Below are 17,730 nucleotides of genomic sequence, written 5' to 3'. Positions count from 1 at the left end.
GAAGGATCGTTACCGGCTGCCGAGCGTACTCCCCGGCCCGCGGGGCTCCGTCTGCTTTGAGCGTCTCTCACACGGACTTCTTGCGGGGATCGGACGGAACCCCGCGGCCGAGTATCTGCTACTCTGTTATTGTTAAAATAAATGTGCTGCCATTTTGTGCCATTGCGGTTGTACTGTGTGAATCTATGTTGAAATCTTTTATCATAGTCTGATATTTGGGCCTTTTGCCTTCATTCACACTGGGCAGAGGACGGACTGAAGACTTTGCTGGTTTTGCCACAAAACAAAATGCCAAAAATGCCAAAATGCTCCGTAAATCTGTAACGTTCTGACTCGACAGAATACTAATTCAAGATATCAGTGATGTCATTCTGACTAGTCAGGATGTTGATTTAAGATATCTTAAAGATAAAAACCGTCTAATTCAAGATATCTCTAATTCGTTTGGAGGTATCTTAAAGGGAATTTTGACTAGTCAAAATTACAATTCTAGATATTGCTAATTTAGTTTTAGTTGCCTAGTCATTATTTGCTTTCGTGATATCTAGAATTTAATTTGCACTAGTCAAAACTATATATCTCCTATCTAAAAATACAGTTAATATATCTTGAATTACTGTCATTCAAGATATCTTTAATTAGAATTATGACTAGTCAGAACACAAAGTGAGATATCTCAAATTAACTTTATGACTAGTCATAATTTATTTGTAGATATCTGAAATATGTGTTTCAGATAGTCAGTAATTCATTGTAGATATCTTGAATTGAAGCCTCCATTCAACTCAGTGGTAAATCTGATGTCATTTCTACTAGTCAGAATATAATTAGAGATATCTTAATTTACTAATACGTCTAGTCCTAAATCAATTTCAGATATCTGGAATGTAAGTGTGGTGAATCGGATTTTATATTAAACGGCCTGCCATAACACACACAGCATTGCTGAGCGATCACACGTCTCTCTAAATGTGCCGTTCACTGACAGAACTCGGCGATAATCAATTCACGTTTAAATATCAAATTTACTTTTTGTTTAAAAACATTAGCAAAGCGGTTAAATTATTGTTTTATGCTTTCATATACATTAGTCCATGAACACAAGCAGCTTGTTCGGTGTGCGCAGCCTATTGGCAACAAGCAAATATTTCTATCAGTGTTTTACAGAAAGGTTCAACATTATGATTCTGTTATAATTGCAGAACTTCTGAGCAAATTTAAAATGTATGAATATACAGCCTAGCGAGCCGTAAATTAATGCGCTTCCATTTTCACATCACCACCAGTTTTCCTAAATGCTGCTTAGGGGCGTTACCGCTCGTGCTCGCATTGCCAACGTCACAAGCAGCGGATCTCATTACGGCCGAGGATCCGCAGAGGATCGGCCACGGACCCGCCAAGGTCCCGTCACGGACTCGCCGGCCATTGTTGGTAGCTGTGTCTGCATAGATAAATGACTCAGCCATCGTGGGCTGGACGGCAGCACTGCAAGTTGATTGAAGCAGCAATTGCATCAGTTGGATCTTTGCCATCTGTGTAAACAGAGGGAAAGACATAACAAAAATCTTATTCAGTTTTTATAGATTGTTATTCATAGCTCAAAAAAAAAAAAGATGCAGCATGAACAGAAAAATCTAGCAGACTTCTGCACATGTTGATCAAAAGCATCTGTTAAATCTCCTGGAAGTTTCACAAAAAGTATTTTCTCCCCATGTGCCAAAAGCCCTTAAATTCTGGCTGAACACTCCAACATGACTGCTGTCCTCTCCAGTGACAGCTTCTGAGGTGACCCTTAGCTCGTCTTCAGGGGCCCTGCGTAATATTTCACGGCGCTGCGTGACACTTACCACAGATGAGCGCTATTCTGTATCCTCTGGGCCCAGGACAGGCAGATCTGCCATGTCGTCCTCAAAGCCTGCAGTTTGTTTACCCTCATGGAGACTGGTGATTTAATTTGGCGAGATGGTGTCCTCTTACCCTTGCCCTGTGCAGTCGGATCTCTCCGTCACACGGCCGTCCCTGAACGCCTCTTCACCTGCCTTGCTTGATTACACTGTGCTGGGTCACAAAATAAAATACTTTAGAGTCTGAATGTTAGTTATGTAATGAGCCTGGGTGCGACATGCAGTTTGGTCGTTATCCTTGCTTTTATTTCCCTGTTTTATTACTTTTAGATAAAAGGTCATATTTGGGTTATATCACAAAAATTGCATGCTTTTGCATAAACAGACTCTTAATTTTTGGAAGAAAAGCAAATTGTTCACACCGAGGTTCGATGAACAGGGCAGATTCCTCACTCTGCAACTTTGCTTAACTAAAATCCTATAGTTTATTCTGATGCTTATAAGTAACAAAGCATGCATTTTTGCATAATCTGTGCAAAAATAAAACATCATACTGAAAATCTGTGACTCAGCAATCTTTGGGGGTTAGTTTTTATATCCCATTTTTAAGCTGCAGGTTGGTGTAGATTGACTGGGCCGTTATAACTGTGTCTTCACACTAAAAGCACCTCTTTCACATTAAGGTTTCTGATTCTGTTACTGAATGTTTACCTCTTTAGTCCCTCTCTGCTGGTCTAAGTGTGCTGTTTGTGTTTCAGGTGTAGTCATTTCCTGTTTTATTTTGGTAAAACTTGTGCTGCATTTGCTATTTTACTCCCCACCCCACCTCCACCACTTTATGATTACTTTTCAAACACTGATTAGTTTCACCAGCGTCTAGCGTGAATATTGTGCATTGATGGACCTTTATGACCTTTTAGTCTTTGCTTTTGGTAAACTTATCTGTGCTCCTTTCTGCTCTGCAGTCTATTTCTAGCATATCTCCCACTGTCTCCTACCCTTTCTCTGTGTATGCATTTGAATATTTGCTCTTAAGTTACATCATATATATATATATATATATATATATATATATATATATATATATATATATATATATATATATATATATATATATATATACACACACAGGAACTGTAGATTGCTGCTGCTGTTACTGCGACACTTTGAAGTTTGCCCATGACACAGACGGGTTCATCCACTCACCTGCCAAGTGCATTTTTGAAACTGCCTTCTGTTTTCAAAGCAGTTTCCAAGGACAGACTCTTAGAGTATGTTCACATCCAAACAGCCTTGACTTACACTGCGCTCAGCGGTCTGAGCCCGAGTACACTTCAGTTTGTCTCGGCATCTCAGCGCCCCTGTACTTTCATGCACACACATGCTTTTGTAGAGTTTGTGTAGAGCACACCGAGATCCATGGTTTGATACATTTTGCAGCTTAATTGTTGCAGTTTTCCTTTCACAATCCTTAGCCTTCATTGAGGCTCCTGTTGGTGAGGAGGCTTTGTAGGTGCATACTTGGGTGTGGACTGCTGTTAGGATTTGGGGCAGGCTGGTTTTTTTCTTTCTCTCTCTCCCCCTCTCGGGTGGAGAGGTGAGCAGATTACCTATGCCTTCACCTGTTTGTTCTTGCTCACCTGTGGCTCGTTGCCTTCATCAGCGCCTTCTATTTAAGGACCGACTGTGGCAGCGATTCTCTGCCAGATCGTTGTCTTCACTACGGTGTTAACCCACTCTCCACCAAGTCATCTCCAAGCTACGTCCTCTCATGGCTCAATGTTCTTCTCCAACAAATGTACACCAGTTATCATCACTGAGTAACCAGCTATCTTTCAAACTTCTTGTCCGTTGTCTGAATTTGTTCCTGAACTTAAACATTAGACTCTGTTTCAATGGTTCAAGTGACTACATGAAAGAAATCAGTTGAAACCAGATAATTTTTAAGTTAATTGTACATCGTGTATTTAGTAAATGCAAACGGATTAAATGTCGTTATTGAGGAAAATTTAAGCAAATCTTATTTAACTCATGTTAATTGTATTGAAATCAATGTTTACGCTTTAAACTTGTATGCATTTGATCACTTAAATGGTTTCATTAATAAATATGCATATTCTTCTACATGGAAGACACAGCTGACCCATTACTCCCTCGGTTTCAGAGGGCCTCTATAGTTAGCATGACTTTACAGATTTAATTTTGTGCCTAACTGACATCATGTACAAAACTAAAAATGAAATATTATTTATGGCCAGTCTAGAATGATCTACATTATTAGCTATAAGGCACTGAGTCATTTTTTAAAATGACAGCCTTGTGTGGTGTCCACAAACCAACAAAATAAAGTTAGGCTATCAAGAAAGATCCTGAATCCCATTAAATGGGAACAAAAATCATTGTTATAAAATCTGTAATGTAAGCAAAGATTTAGCGCACGTTGCATCTACACCGTGTAGCTCACGGCTAAAACTATTGTATTTGCTCTCAAAATACATTTTGAAATGAAGAAACCCACTGAAAGCTAAACTTAATCATTCAGAATCAGCTTAAACAGCATGCAATAAATAAAGAGTGAAAAAACATCTCTAGAACTAACAGCATGTATCTGACATGATGACACAAATGTGTTTTACATATCTTTTAATAGTTACATGTAAATGAGTAAAATTAACTTGCTTTACATTGGGCAGTACATTTTGGCTATAATTAATATGTCTAGTCTTAAATAACACATTAAAATCTAAGAAATAAGCTTGATTAAACTATATGACATCTAAAGGGCATGGGACACTTGGGCCTGTGTGCATGTATTGCTGGCCCCGGTCTGGGGCTTGCTGTGCCTTGCCCTCCACCCCTGTGGGACATGTTTGCTGCCCACCTGGGAGGTAGGCACTGATGGTTTGAAGGTTGGGTTTTTTGGCATGGTTTTTGGCCCGCTCACTTGGGGGTTGTGCTTCGGGTTGGCTCGGGGGGGAATGACTGGCCTCTGGGTCGCGTGCCCGTCATCGCTGGTTCTCTGGGACTCTTACTCTTTGGCCGTGGGAACCCCAGCTGGGACCTCCCTCCTCCTTGTGGTGTGTGGTCTTTTTATTCATTAACTAACAATACAAAAAAGGACCCACATTGATTTTTATTTAAAGGTGCTTATTATCAACACAAACTACTGTGTGTTTATTTTCACAGTCATTCACCTCAGTTGCGTCTACAACTAGAATCCATTCCTTTAATACGAGCAGATCAGAAACCTCACAGTTCGTACTCAGAGGGCAGAATGTATCCATTAAAATACAGCAAAAATAGGGCAATTTTCACATTTAAATAAGCCTGAAAATGCATAAAAAGCCACGTTTCTATGGTGACAGCCTGTACTGCAGTGTCGAGTTAGGTCAGATGTGAGGGATTATCTATATTGTATCACTAGGGAGAGAACTTTCTGTGTGTCTGTGCCGACAGGGTGATAGGAAATCATGTTTAATATGATTGTAGAAAGATTTAGTAAAGCAACATGTGCCATAACTTTTCCAGCAGGTCTGCTAAGTTGTTGCTCTCAAAGCTAAATAAGTTTCCTTAGTTCTCACAGCTGTGTTAGAAACCCTACACTCCATCAGTCCTACTCTGAGCAGACAGCTTCCTCACACCTTGACCTCAGTGCCACATCACACAATAGAGTTAAACCAGGTGCATTTACTCTCAGGTACTTGAGGGAGGTTTAAAATGTAATTTTCATGCAAGTCATTCTAGAATACAAAAGCCTGCAAATGAATTATTTTAAAAGGTTTGAGCAGACAGAGCCAGAGCAGCCAGTCTGGGTTTTATAAGTTAATATAAATCTGTCAGAGCCTTTGTCTTCGTTAGCAGCAGTAATGCTGCATGCATCTGGGGGTTATGTGGTTTATTAAAAAAGAAGCCTCAAAGTTTAACTAGAGATTTGTTTTAGTCCCGGTGGACATTTTTAAACTGTTGCAGTACCATCTGGAGATCAGGGAGCAGCTTTGTGACCCACTGAATGGTCTCATTATCAGTTGTGCAAACCACGACTGTCACCAGGTACACAGAGACTTCCTGACAACTTGTCCAGGTGTGATCAAGCCCTGGTTCATGGCCTGCAGTCAGCACTATTCTAACAATGCCATCACCACTAAAGCATAAGCCTTTTCTAGAACTCAAGCAAAGTACAGATTTGGTACTTTTAAAATATATATAATGTTGTTACATATGTTAATAAAAAAAATGAATGCCATTTGATTCTGTAATATGACTAATTTTGAACTAGAAGATGAAGATCTTTTCTTTCTGAGGTCTTTTAGAAGTAAACAGGAAAAGTGAAATGTAAATGTTTTATTGATGTTCATCACAAATATTACCAAAAGTTTTTCAACTAATTAAAATGCATTTTGGAAAAAACAAACCAAAAAAAAAAAAAAATAAGCCTTGTGCTTTTGAATCATGTACTGATGTGGACATGTGGCATATTGTTATCTGGTCTGCGGGTTTATTAAAAGTGAGCTTGTTATCACATAATTTTGAGTTTTGCCAGAATCAGTTCAAATATTAAATACATGACATACAAATATTAGCTACTCTTAAGCCAAAAGTAATGGTCCATAATATTTTAATTGTTACAAACTAGTTATTCAGTGTGCACACTTAGGGCATTTAGTCTCTCTGATGAATATTTCTTTCTAAATATTGATAATAACCAAATTTGAATACATATAATTTCCTTATATTTGTTAAAGGTAATCAGTCTTTCAGTTATTGTCCCTTTAACCATGCATAGGTTCCCCAGTAGTATTGTTGTGGCATCATCTATCCATCCCTTTTATTACTGAGAACCTCCAGCATGATGTTCTTGTGCTTTTGCTCCTCATTAGCATAGATACAGTTTATCATGTTTAACATGTAGACCAATCAGCAGCCCCCCTGAAAAATGCATTTGCTTCTTTGTGACCAGTTTAACCCAGTGGTTGCCAGTTGATTGCTGACTGATCTCTGGGTCTGTGTGACCAAAGCCAAAGCTGATCAAAGCAGTGACAGTAAATGAAATTTGAACAAAAACATTTTTGATTAATTGTTCTGTGACAAACTCATGGATTAAAAGTGCTCAGGAGACAAGCCACATTTCTGTTAGCTTCACTTTAAATGTAGATTTTGGGGCTTGTATGCTGAACTAAAGTTTACAACTACTTCTTAAACTTAGCATTAAATGAATAGTGACACTTCAGATAAAAAAGCAGATCCCAGATAAATCATTACTGTAATATCTCCTCAAAACTTTTTTTTTTATAAAAAGTAGCCTTCGTTGTCCTGAATGCTGTGGTGACAGCCTATCCCCAGATAATACCAGTGGTTGATTTCTCTTGAAGTAATGTGGAGGAGTGCGTGCTGAAAGTGAAGACGGAGAATAAGAACAATGCTGTGAAAAGAAAATATGGTTTTGAAAGAAAAGGTGAATCTTTGCTTTACTGTTTTTTTTTTCTTTTCAATTTATGCAGAAGTGCCACAAAAAGAAAGCTTGATTCTTATTGATAAAGAGAAACCAATGTTACATTTGTGAACAATTTGCCTTGTCTGTTTCTTTTTGACTTGGAAAAAAAAAACATGAATTCATCTGCTCTAACAACTGCAATTACTGTCAGCTTGAAATCTGAAAACCATTCAGAAGTTTTCAAGTATTCCTTTCGCCTCTTTTGAAAAACTCAGATAATATGTGCTTTGCTTGGAGTGGATTCACTTCACGCTCAGCCCCGGTTGTGTATCAGCTAACCCAAAAAATTACAGAGGATTGTTCAGTTGTCTTTTGAATAGGCTTAAAGATGGAAATGGCGCAAAGCTAGATGCTGCTGAAGAACTAAATCTGTAATTATTTCATCTTTTGATGTTATATTGATTGGTTAAGCATTAAACGCATTAATGCATTAAGCACTGACTTTGATGGAGAACACAAAGGCTCTTAGATATATGTGATGTGTAACATTTTAAAATCAATTATTGTCACTTCATTCCTTTAAAACACCAAGGCTGAAGCATGAAATTATTGTCTTTCGACAAATTAATGACTTTTCCTGCACAGCTTAGTGTCCTTCAGCTGAGCTTCTCACATAAAACCACTGCTGGCAAAAGCACTTCATAAAAACACTCTGCAGGAGGAACCCCAACCTGCTGCCCCCAGCGCAGCCCTCCAATGTAACCTCAGCTTCATCTCACGGCAGAAAAGGCTGTTTGATATTCCCAACCATAAATGAAACATATTCTGTGTTTTGCTGTAGCTGCTCGTCTCTGCCCTCTGGTTTGATTTGAGAGTACCTCTGCTCCATCTTTATGCAAAGCACACTGATGAAGCAGCCACTTATCATTAAGTGGCTGGCGTTGTTATACATCAAGGTTTTGTGTTATCAGCTAATATATGCATTATTAATCCAGACAGGGTACAGCACTGTGTCTTTGTGCATACCTATCAGGAGGCAGTGATATTAATTCCCACCTATGCCTACAACTCTTCATCAGAGAAAAGATAGGCTCGCATGACAATGCAGTCAGTACAGCGAGAGAAAACTTGGGTTTATGACACCTTGTTCACAACTCGGAGCTAAACACCTTGTCAGAGTCAAGCAGCGCAGATTAATTTGGAGTCAGCTGTGTGAATGGCACATTCGACAGCAGGAACGTCATATGAACCGATATCCAAAGACAAGAATAAACAGATTCATGGTGACGCGCTGAAACTCTAAAAAGCAGCATTAACTCTGGACTATCTCCGGTCTCCATGAAGGCCTGTCAACAGAGAAACACACCACCAAAGGAAATTACATTTATTATAAATATAAAATCTTTCACATGAATACGAGGTGAATACAAAAGAGCTGTGGCCAGTTTGCCTGATTTTTATGATGATTATTGTTTTCAAACTTTAATTAATATTTTCTGTGCATTTTGTTGTAGTTCTATATTTCAATTCAATTCAATTCAATTTTATTTATATAGCACCAAATCACAACAAACTGTCGCCTCAAGGCGCTTTGTATTGTGGGTAAAGACCCTACAATAATACAGAGAAAACCCAACAGTCAGAACGACCCCCTATGAGCAGCACTTGGTGACAGTGGAAAGGAAAAACTCCCTTTTAACAGGAAGAAACCTCCAGCAGAACCAGGCTCAGGGAGGGGGGGTCATCTGCCGCGACCGGTTGGGCTGAGGGGAGAGAAAGACATGCTGTGGAAGAGAGCCAGAGATTAATATCAATTAATGATTAAATGCAGAGTGGAATATAAACAAAGTAAATAAGGTGAATGAGAAACAGTGCATTATGTGAACCCCCCAGCAGACTAGGCCTACAGCAGCATAACTAAGGGATGGTTCAGGGTCACCTGATCCAGCCCTAACTATAAGCTTTATCATAAAGGAAAGTTTTAAGCCTAATCTTAAAAATAGAGAGGGTGTCTGTCTCCTGAATCCAAGCTGGGAGCTGGTTCCACAGAAGAGGCGCCTGAAAGCTGAAGGCTCTGCCTCCCATTCTACTCTTAAGTATCCTAGGAACCACAAGTAAGCCAGCAGTCTGAGAGCGAAGTGCTCTGTTGGGGTGATATGGTACTATGAGGTCTTTGAGATAAAATGGGGCCTGATTATTCAAGACCTTGTAGGTGAGGAGAAGAATTTTAAATTCTATTCTAGATTTAACAGGGAGCCAATGAAGAGAAGCCAATATGGGAGAAATCTGCTCTCTCTTTCTAGTCCCTGTCAGTACTCTAGCTGCAGCATTTTGGATCAGCTGAAGGCTTTTCAGGGAGCTTTTAGGACAGCCTGATAATAATGAATTACAATAGTCCACCCTAGAAGTAGTAAATGCATGAATTAGCTTTTCAGCATCACTCTGAGAAAGGATGTTTCTAATTTTAGAAATTTTGCGCAAATGCAAAAAAGCAGTCCTACATATTTGTTTAATATGTGCATTGAAGGACATATCCTGGTCAAAAATGACTCCAAGATTTCTCACAGTGTTACTGGAGGCCAAAGTAATGCCATCCAGCAGTGGCGGTCCTAGCCTGTTTGGCGCCCTGGGCGAGCATCCCTGCCGGCGCCCTCCCACCCCTACCCCAACCCCCCATAGCAATCGCGCAGCAGCGCCTACCGCACTACTCCACTTGGGGGGTAATGAGCACCTGCTGTGTGGTGCATGTAGCTTTCTGCCATGGTCTGACAGACAGCTTTTAACTGAAGGTCTCCCCACCATCACAGGCACACTCAGAATTTCTTTTAAATTTTATTTGAAAAAACATGGAAGAAACTGAAATATTACACAGCTTCTGCTTACCTTCATCTTTGCTTATTTCTCCTGTTGTTCTTTTCTCTTTTTCCTAAACTGCACACCTGATGGCTTTGACCTTTTCCTTTCCATCTGCCGTAATTTGCACTGAAGCTGAATAGGTTATAACCACCACCCATCCACAGGGTTGTCAGATCTGACTGACAGTTGCCAGCCCAACACAACAAAACCTCCATTGAAACTCATGTTAATAACACCAGGTGTGATATATATTTAACTAGAAGCACTCAGAGAGCGCAAACCTCCGCCAAGGCCATAGGGTCACTGACTCTGTAATATGTGTATCTAAATACTTTGAAATAATCTTTCATCTTTCCCAGACAACAATAACCCCCTATCCCGCAATGTGGGTCACCTTTAGCAAGGCGGAGAAATGCAGCAAGTCGAAGGATTTTAGCAACAGAACTTTTATTCCTTTTTCCACCGCCACCGAACACACTTTTTCCCTCGCGCTCATCTCCCACGCTAGCCTGCATACACACACACGGAAAGTGGGTGGTGTCTCTTAAAGGGGAAGGCTCTGCCTGTATCCCGCAATACTGAAGAATCCTTAAAAAAATTCCTGGATCCAGATCGTGATTTGGATCGCTGCCAAAATTTAATCACTTCTTCCTCTTGTCATTTCCAACCGCTCCACAAAATTTCAGTGACATCCGTTCATAACTTTTGGAGTAATTCTGCTGAAAAACAGACAGACAAACAAACAACGCGACCGAAAACATAACCTCCTTGGCGGAGGTAAATATACAGAGCTTTGGGTGAGTTGCCTTTATTTATAATTCAGCAGTTACTGTTGGCTGTAACCAGACCAAAACTGTACAGGCATGAATGAATGAACCCGGCTGACTGTCTCACTCTCACGCCATCACTGCTTCACTTGACTCGCAGGAGAAGGGGGCGGGGCAGCGCTGTGTGTGTGTGACGATCTAGTGAAGCAGTGACAGCGAGACAGAGAGAGAGAATCCCCCGCCTGCCCCTTTCCTTCTGTTACAACCTGTCAGACCATTGCAGAAAGCTACATGCAATACACAGCAGGCAGAGGGCGCCCATTACCCCACAAGTGGAGTAGTGCGGTAGGCGCTGCTGCGGCGATCGCAATGCATTGGGGGAAGGGGGGCGGTCATGCCGCCCTAGATGAAATGCCGCCCTGGGCGGCTGCCCATGTCGCCCATATCAGAAACCGCCACTGCCATCCAGAGTAAGTATCTGGTTAGACACCATGTTTCTAAGATTTGTGGGGCCGAGAACAAGAATTTCAGTTTGATCTGAATTTAGAAGCAGGAAATTAGAGGTCATCCAGGCCTTAATATCTTTAAGACATTCCTGCAGTTTAACTAATTGATGTGTGTCATCTGGCTTCATTGATAGGTAAAGCTGAGTATCATCTGCATAACAATGAAAATTGATGCAGTGCTTTCTAATAATACTGCCTAAGGGAAGCATGTATAATGTAAATAGAATTGGTCCTAGCACAGAACCCTGTGGAACTCCATAATTAACCTTAGTGTGTGAAGAAGACTCCCCATTTACATGAACAAATTGGAGTCTATGAGATAAATATGATTCAAACCACTGCAGTGCAGTACCTTTAATACCTATAGCAAGCTCTAATCTCTGTAATAAAATGTTATGGTCAACAGTATCAAAAGCTGCACTGAGGTAGAACAGGACAAGAACAGAGATGAGTCCACTGTCAGAGGCTCTAAGAAGATAATTTGTAACCTTCACTAATGCTGTTTCTGTACTGTGATGAATTCTGAAACCTGACTGAAACTCTTCAAATAAACCGTTCCTCTGCAGATGATCAGTGAGCTGTTTTACAACTACTCTTTCAAGAATCTTTGAGAGAAAAGGAAGGTTGGAGATTGGCCTATAATTAGCTAAGACAGCTGGGTCAGTGATGGCTTTTTACGTAGAGGTTTAATTACAGCCACCTTGAAGGTCTGTGGTACATAGCCAACTAATAAAGACTGATTGATCATTTTTAAGATTGAAGCATCAATAAATGGAAAGACTTCTTTGAGCAGTCTAGTAGGAATGGGATCTAATAAACATGTTGCTGGTTTGGAGGAAGTAACTATTGAAGTTTCATACAACAGAAATATTTTTTGGACTCGCCTGTTCTCAATGCAGCCGTTCATACCGACTGCATCATTTCTTTTTTTGGATCAAGTTTGATTTTTGAGACTTCTGCAAGTGAATAAATTGATCTGACCAATCAGAGCCCTGCATTTAGCAACATGTCAGGTCATAGCTCAATGTGCATTGATACACTGAATATACAGTAATGTGGAAACAGTAAAATAATAAAATTTTACCTCAGACACACAGCTACACGCTGCTCAATCGGCTCTGAAATGATTTCTCTGCCTCCTCAGATGTGATCCTAACTCTGCCAATAAGAGCTCAAACTGCCCGCTGACATCCTGAACTATGTTTGAAAGCGGTTGTGATGCAGCTTCAGCTCCGGGATCAAATCATGAAATTCTCCCTGCTGCTGCTTTCTCATGAGAGCTGGATAAACCCAGAAACTATTTCTTCCTTCTCTTGTTTAGAAACTTGAGGACCTCGTTACATCATCGCTTGAAGCCGACTGGATTTCTTTCATGAGGACACGCTATTTGCAAAGATGCAACACATTTGATGTGTATGTAGGTTAAACAAGTTCACATCTGAAAGATTTGGAATTTTGTGTCATTTTTTTTTGCAATATGTCTGGTGTGTAAAGGCCTTAAATCTGAAAGATCAACTGGAGAGAAAGATTCTAAATATCAGTGGTACTGAAATTAGCTGTATAGAAAGATATGTCTTTGAGATGGTTATGAATAATTTTTATCTCTAATGGTTAAAAGGTGAAGGAATACTCGGTCCAACAGAGTTGTCAGGCACTGATTTGAAGCTTACATATTGGTAACAATGCTGGTTGGCTTTGTTGGCAGGTTGTATTGGTTTGCTAGTTGTCAAACCAGCGTGTATTTTTTGGTAATATGTCTACCCTTTTGTTGCAATATTTCCTGGCAGTCATCATCTGCTTTCTGTATTTCACATAGCTCCTGAGTACAATGTCCATGAGACCATTTACCACATGACCATAAAGTAAGAAAGATGGTTATTTGTACAGTGTGGTGGTGTCTTTGGTTCATGCAATATTGGAAAATTGGAAATCAATCTACAAATTTATGTTATAATTTAGGAGACTGTTTGCAGCAAGTCTGAGTTTTGGCTTGAAAACTGCAGATTAATTAATCTATATCTAGTAAGAACAAATTCCTAATTGGAAAAGCTTGTTAGAACAAAAAGAAGCCACACATTGACTTAATAGAATCAGACATAAAATATCCATTCATCCATCAATTTTTTTAACCACTTACCCAGCTGTCACAATAGGTTGAGAGGCAGGGTACACCCTGATGATGCCAGGCTATCACATGGCTAACACAGAGAGATAGACAACCATTCATGCTCACATTCACACCTGTGGGCAATTTAGACTCACCAGTTAACTTAACATGCATGTCTTTGGACCTTGAGAGGAAACCAGAGCACTCAGAGAGAACCCACACAGGCACAGGGAGAGACACACAAAAATGCCCCAGATTTCCAGCAAGTTCAAACCCAGACCTTCTTGCTAACCACTGTACCACTGCACCCCTCCTTATCTAATGTGCTCAGATAATCTCAGTGATGTTGTAAACACCATCTTAAATTTCTTGGAAATATATGCACTGCTACAAAATATTTCAAACTATTGAGAAAAAAAAGACATAGTAATAAAAGTTAATTTGCCAGACATAAAGGCTGTTGGTATGTGAGCTAGCTTTGCTCTATCAGTTTACAGCCTGCAACCAATTCCAAACGTCTATAAATAGGATATATCCTTTAAAGTATTACACAGAGTTTTCTGTTGTGGTATAAACAGGGTGGTATCCCTGTAGTAGTCTGTAATCCCCTCGAAGATTTCCAGCAGAGTCCTCAGCAGTGGCAGCCAGCAGATGATATGCAGCATTAGAGACGGAGTGAAGAAGAGAAGAGAGAAAAAAGGAGGGAGGGCTGGGAAGGGGGTTGTTGAGTTGTGCCTCTGTGCTGTGTGTTATCTAGAAGTAGACTAAAGAGCAAAGGAGGAGGTATCCGATGGTAGGGAAAAGCTTAAACCCCTGAGGGGAAGTTTGTGTCAGCCGGCTGGTCCTCTCTGAGCCAGGCCTTTTATTATGCTGATTTACTCGGCCTTTTGTCCAAGATATTGACGAAGCAATTGTGTGTGTGTGTGTGTGTGTGTGTGTGTGTGTGTGTGTGTGTGTGTGTGTGTGTGTGTGTGTGTGTGTGTGTGTGGGAGGGAGGGAGGGAGGGAGGGAGGGGGATAAGAAAGACAGACTTACACTGTTTGCAACATAATGCAGACTATATGAAAAGTAGACAAATCAGTAATTACATATTTAAAATACAGAAGAGCATAAAACCACATAATACAATACTTGATACATACAGTGATCAATTATTCCTGTGACTGGATATCAAGACAAAGGCTCAGAGATGCTCGGTTACAGACATTTTTCTAGGCATTAATATAGTCATCTCAGGGACATAGCTCCTGCTGTGAGCACAACAAAAAACACCACTTACTGTTCAGCTTTGTTGTTTACAAGGAGGAGCCAATCAGAAGAAAGTTAGCTTAAAGGCAGGGAGAGGAGAGCCAAAGGTGCCTGTGGCTCAGGAGGTATAGTTGGTCTTCCATCAGTCAGAAGTTTGAGGGTTTGATCCGTGAACCCTCTCAGGTCAAGATACCCAAGATACAGGATACTGAATCCCTCATTGCCTCCCAGTGTGTTCAGGTGTAGTGTGAGTATGCGTGTGATGGAAAGTGCTTAAATGCATAGAATAAAAGTACTGTGGCTTTTAGTAAAAAGTGCTTTGAGGGCTCAGAGCTACATGATCTACATGAGTTACTAGTTACCCAAATGGGTTGCTCCAGACAGTGGGTAAGATCAGTGGCTGCACCAAAGCTCAGTATATAATAAAATAGGATCATTTGTAACTATGAATCATGGAAAGCTACTCTAGTAGTGAGTCTAAGATTAATAATATGGAGCTGAAATGAACCTAATAGGTCCTCTTTAATTATTCAGGAAAAAGAAATTGGATTGATTTTCTGTTTATGAGCTAATGTATTAATTCTTGTAGGTTTACAACTGAAATAAATTTGTGATGCTTGGAATGAATTACGGAAGGCATGGGGAAAGGAAGCAAAAAAGGAGGGACCGAAGATAGAAAAGGACAGAGATAGAAAGATGAAAGTGAAAGAAACAGAGAGAAAAATGGTGCTGGTGAGGAGGAGAAGTGAATCTAATCAAGGGTTTAGTCGAGTGAGAGTAACACACAGACAGAGAGAGAGAGGTTGACGGAGGATGTCCCCTTTACTCAGTGTCCAGCCCCCAATTTTGACGTCACAGGCTGAGAGACACAAAACGAGCCGCTCTCAGCTGAGCTCCTCACTTGATTTTCACTTACACGCTCCGGCATACCCGCTCTACAACTTACATATACGCCTGCCCTCAGACACGCCGCGGCACTTGCCTTGACGCCCGCACAACCCTCAGCCTGTGTGCAGGGGCGCACAATCATCTCTACACTAAAATACTGCACTCTAACAGCAAGAAAAGCACTAGGTTTCTCACTCCTCACGACTGAAACATGCTCCATCTATTGTCAAGGAATGCCTAATTTTGCGTAAAGCTGCCGAAAGGGAAAGAGGAGCGCTCCGACTTCCAAACCCAACCCAGACCCCCATCCCAAAGAGCAGCAGATGTGACAGAAGAGGAGAGGCGGAGTGAGAAACACAACCTCTCCTACCCCTCCTCATCTGGGAGAACAATACCCCGTCTCTAGTTGGAGAGGGTCAGCTTTTGTGCTTCTCCCCACGCTCCCGCTCAAGAGTGAAGAGCAGACAGACGCGCTGACACATTGACCTGCTGCTGTGAGAAGAGAAGACGGAGCAAAGCAGCTGCTGCTCTCTGCTCGGTTTGATTCAGTACTTGGACAGTTCCTGAGCAACAAGCGGCGTCTGTGTGTGAGAGGAGACTGTCTGCTGAGTGACTGAAGGCTATTCGATTTGGAGAGCGAGAACCAGAAATGCAGCCACCGCGTCCACTTCAGCTTGGCCCCTGTGGCCCCTCTCCGTCCCTGGGATCTCAGGGCGGCACTGCCGGCCTCCAGCTGGAAGAGAAGCAGCTCTTTGAGAAGTTTTGGAAAGGGACTTTCAAGGCTGTGGCCACCCCAAGACCAGAGAGCGTCATTGTGGCTAGCATCACCGCCAGCAGGAGAGTGACTGAGTGAGTTTATAGTTTATTATTTTGCTCCTATTCACATCCAGCAGTTTATGTGGATTCTTGCTCAAACAAGAAATATTGTCCACAAGTGCTTGTGGAGTCATTGCTGATATAGTTGCTCTACTTTCTTTTAATTTTATGCCAGTTTTATTATTATTATTATTATTATTATTATTATTATTATTATTATTATTATCAATTTTCAAGAAGTGCAAGTTCACAAAATTTCCCCCAGAAGAGCATGCCTTCAAAGACATCTGATTATTGACTGAAACCTGGAATAAATATTGTTGTAAGGATGCAAAGTAAGCTGAGCGCTTTCTATGTAAGCAACATGTGAACAAAATTTCACTCACCTCGACATTTTCTGACCCACAGATCAGCACATCGGTGCACACGGGGGTCGTGTACGAGGCTAGCTCACACATGGCTTTGTTATTGATTTATCGCCCGGCAGCCATCTGGATGATCTTTCTTCGCTAATATATGCAGCCACATGCAACATGCAGCCAAACACAGCTGGCCTGAAGAGTTTGATGCTCAATTATCTGACCTCTTTAAAGGTCACGTGGCAGCACTTTTTTGTGCTTTTAATGTCAGACTTGTCCTTTCTTCCCTCTGTGACATGGCGCTGTGCCAGAGTTTCTGTTGAAGGAGCAACATATGAGACATTTTCTTCCCCCTTTTCATCCCTTCGACCAAAGGTTAGCTGTAGCACTTAAAGCCTTTAGGGGAGGATGGATGTCTGATGCCCTTTTCCTGCACATCTCTGTTCCCTTGTTTTTGCCCCATCTTTGCTCGTGTCTGTACGATCAACCATCATCAGCTGGCTTTGACAGCTTTATCCATGTTATCAGGCTCTGTTCTGCCTGTTTGTCAAATGTCAGAGGAAGTTACGCTGCTGCAATTGAAACGGCACGTACGGCTGTAATAAACGCTCAAACGTATACACTATTTACACAATCGCGCTCACAGAGCCACAGGCGCATGCACACTTATCTGTCAAACGGTGTTGCTTGCTTGGGTGACCTTTGAATGGTTTTGACACCCACTATCAACTTTCTCTTATGTGAAATTAGCTATGTTAATGAGGATTAGAATGGCCCATTTCATCCTACATTGGCACAGGCAAGGGAACGACACAGTGAACCACATAATGTGTCCTTAATGGCTTCTGTTACAGCAGGACCGTAATACTGCATATGGCCTGGTTATAAAAGATTTTATTGGCTTGTAG

At 41.0% G+C, this 17,730-nt stretch overlaps 1 protein-coding gene across 1 annotated transcript in view; it reads left to right on the top strand.

Annotated features, from left to right (window-relative positions):
- Nucleotides 1-15,679: 15,679 nt before the first annotated feature.
- The window catches only part of srrm4 (serine/arginine repetitive matrix 4), a 62,820-nt gene continuing 60,769 nt past the window's right edge, over nt 15,680-17,730 (top strand). The window contains exon 1 of the mRNA XM_030738123.1: nt 15,680-16,496. Coding sequence (XP_030593983.1) covers nt 16,297-16,496 — 200 coding nt within the window. The 5' untranslated portion in view covers nt 15,680-16,296. The remainder of the gene's footprint in view (nt 16,497-17,730) is intronic.

Source organism: Archocentrus centrarchus, chromosome 9, assembly GCF_007364275.1.
Source record: "Archocentrus centrarchus isolate MPI-CPG fArcCen1 chromosome 9, fArcCen1, whole genome shotgun sequence".
Lineage (NCBI taxonomy): Eukaryota > Metazoa > Chordata > Actinopteri > Cichliformes > Cichlidae > Archocentrus > Archocentrus centrarchus.
This window is presented reverse-complemented; position numbering and strand designations above follow the sequence as displayed.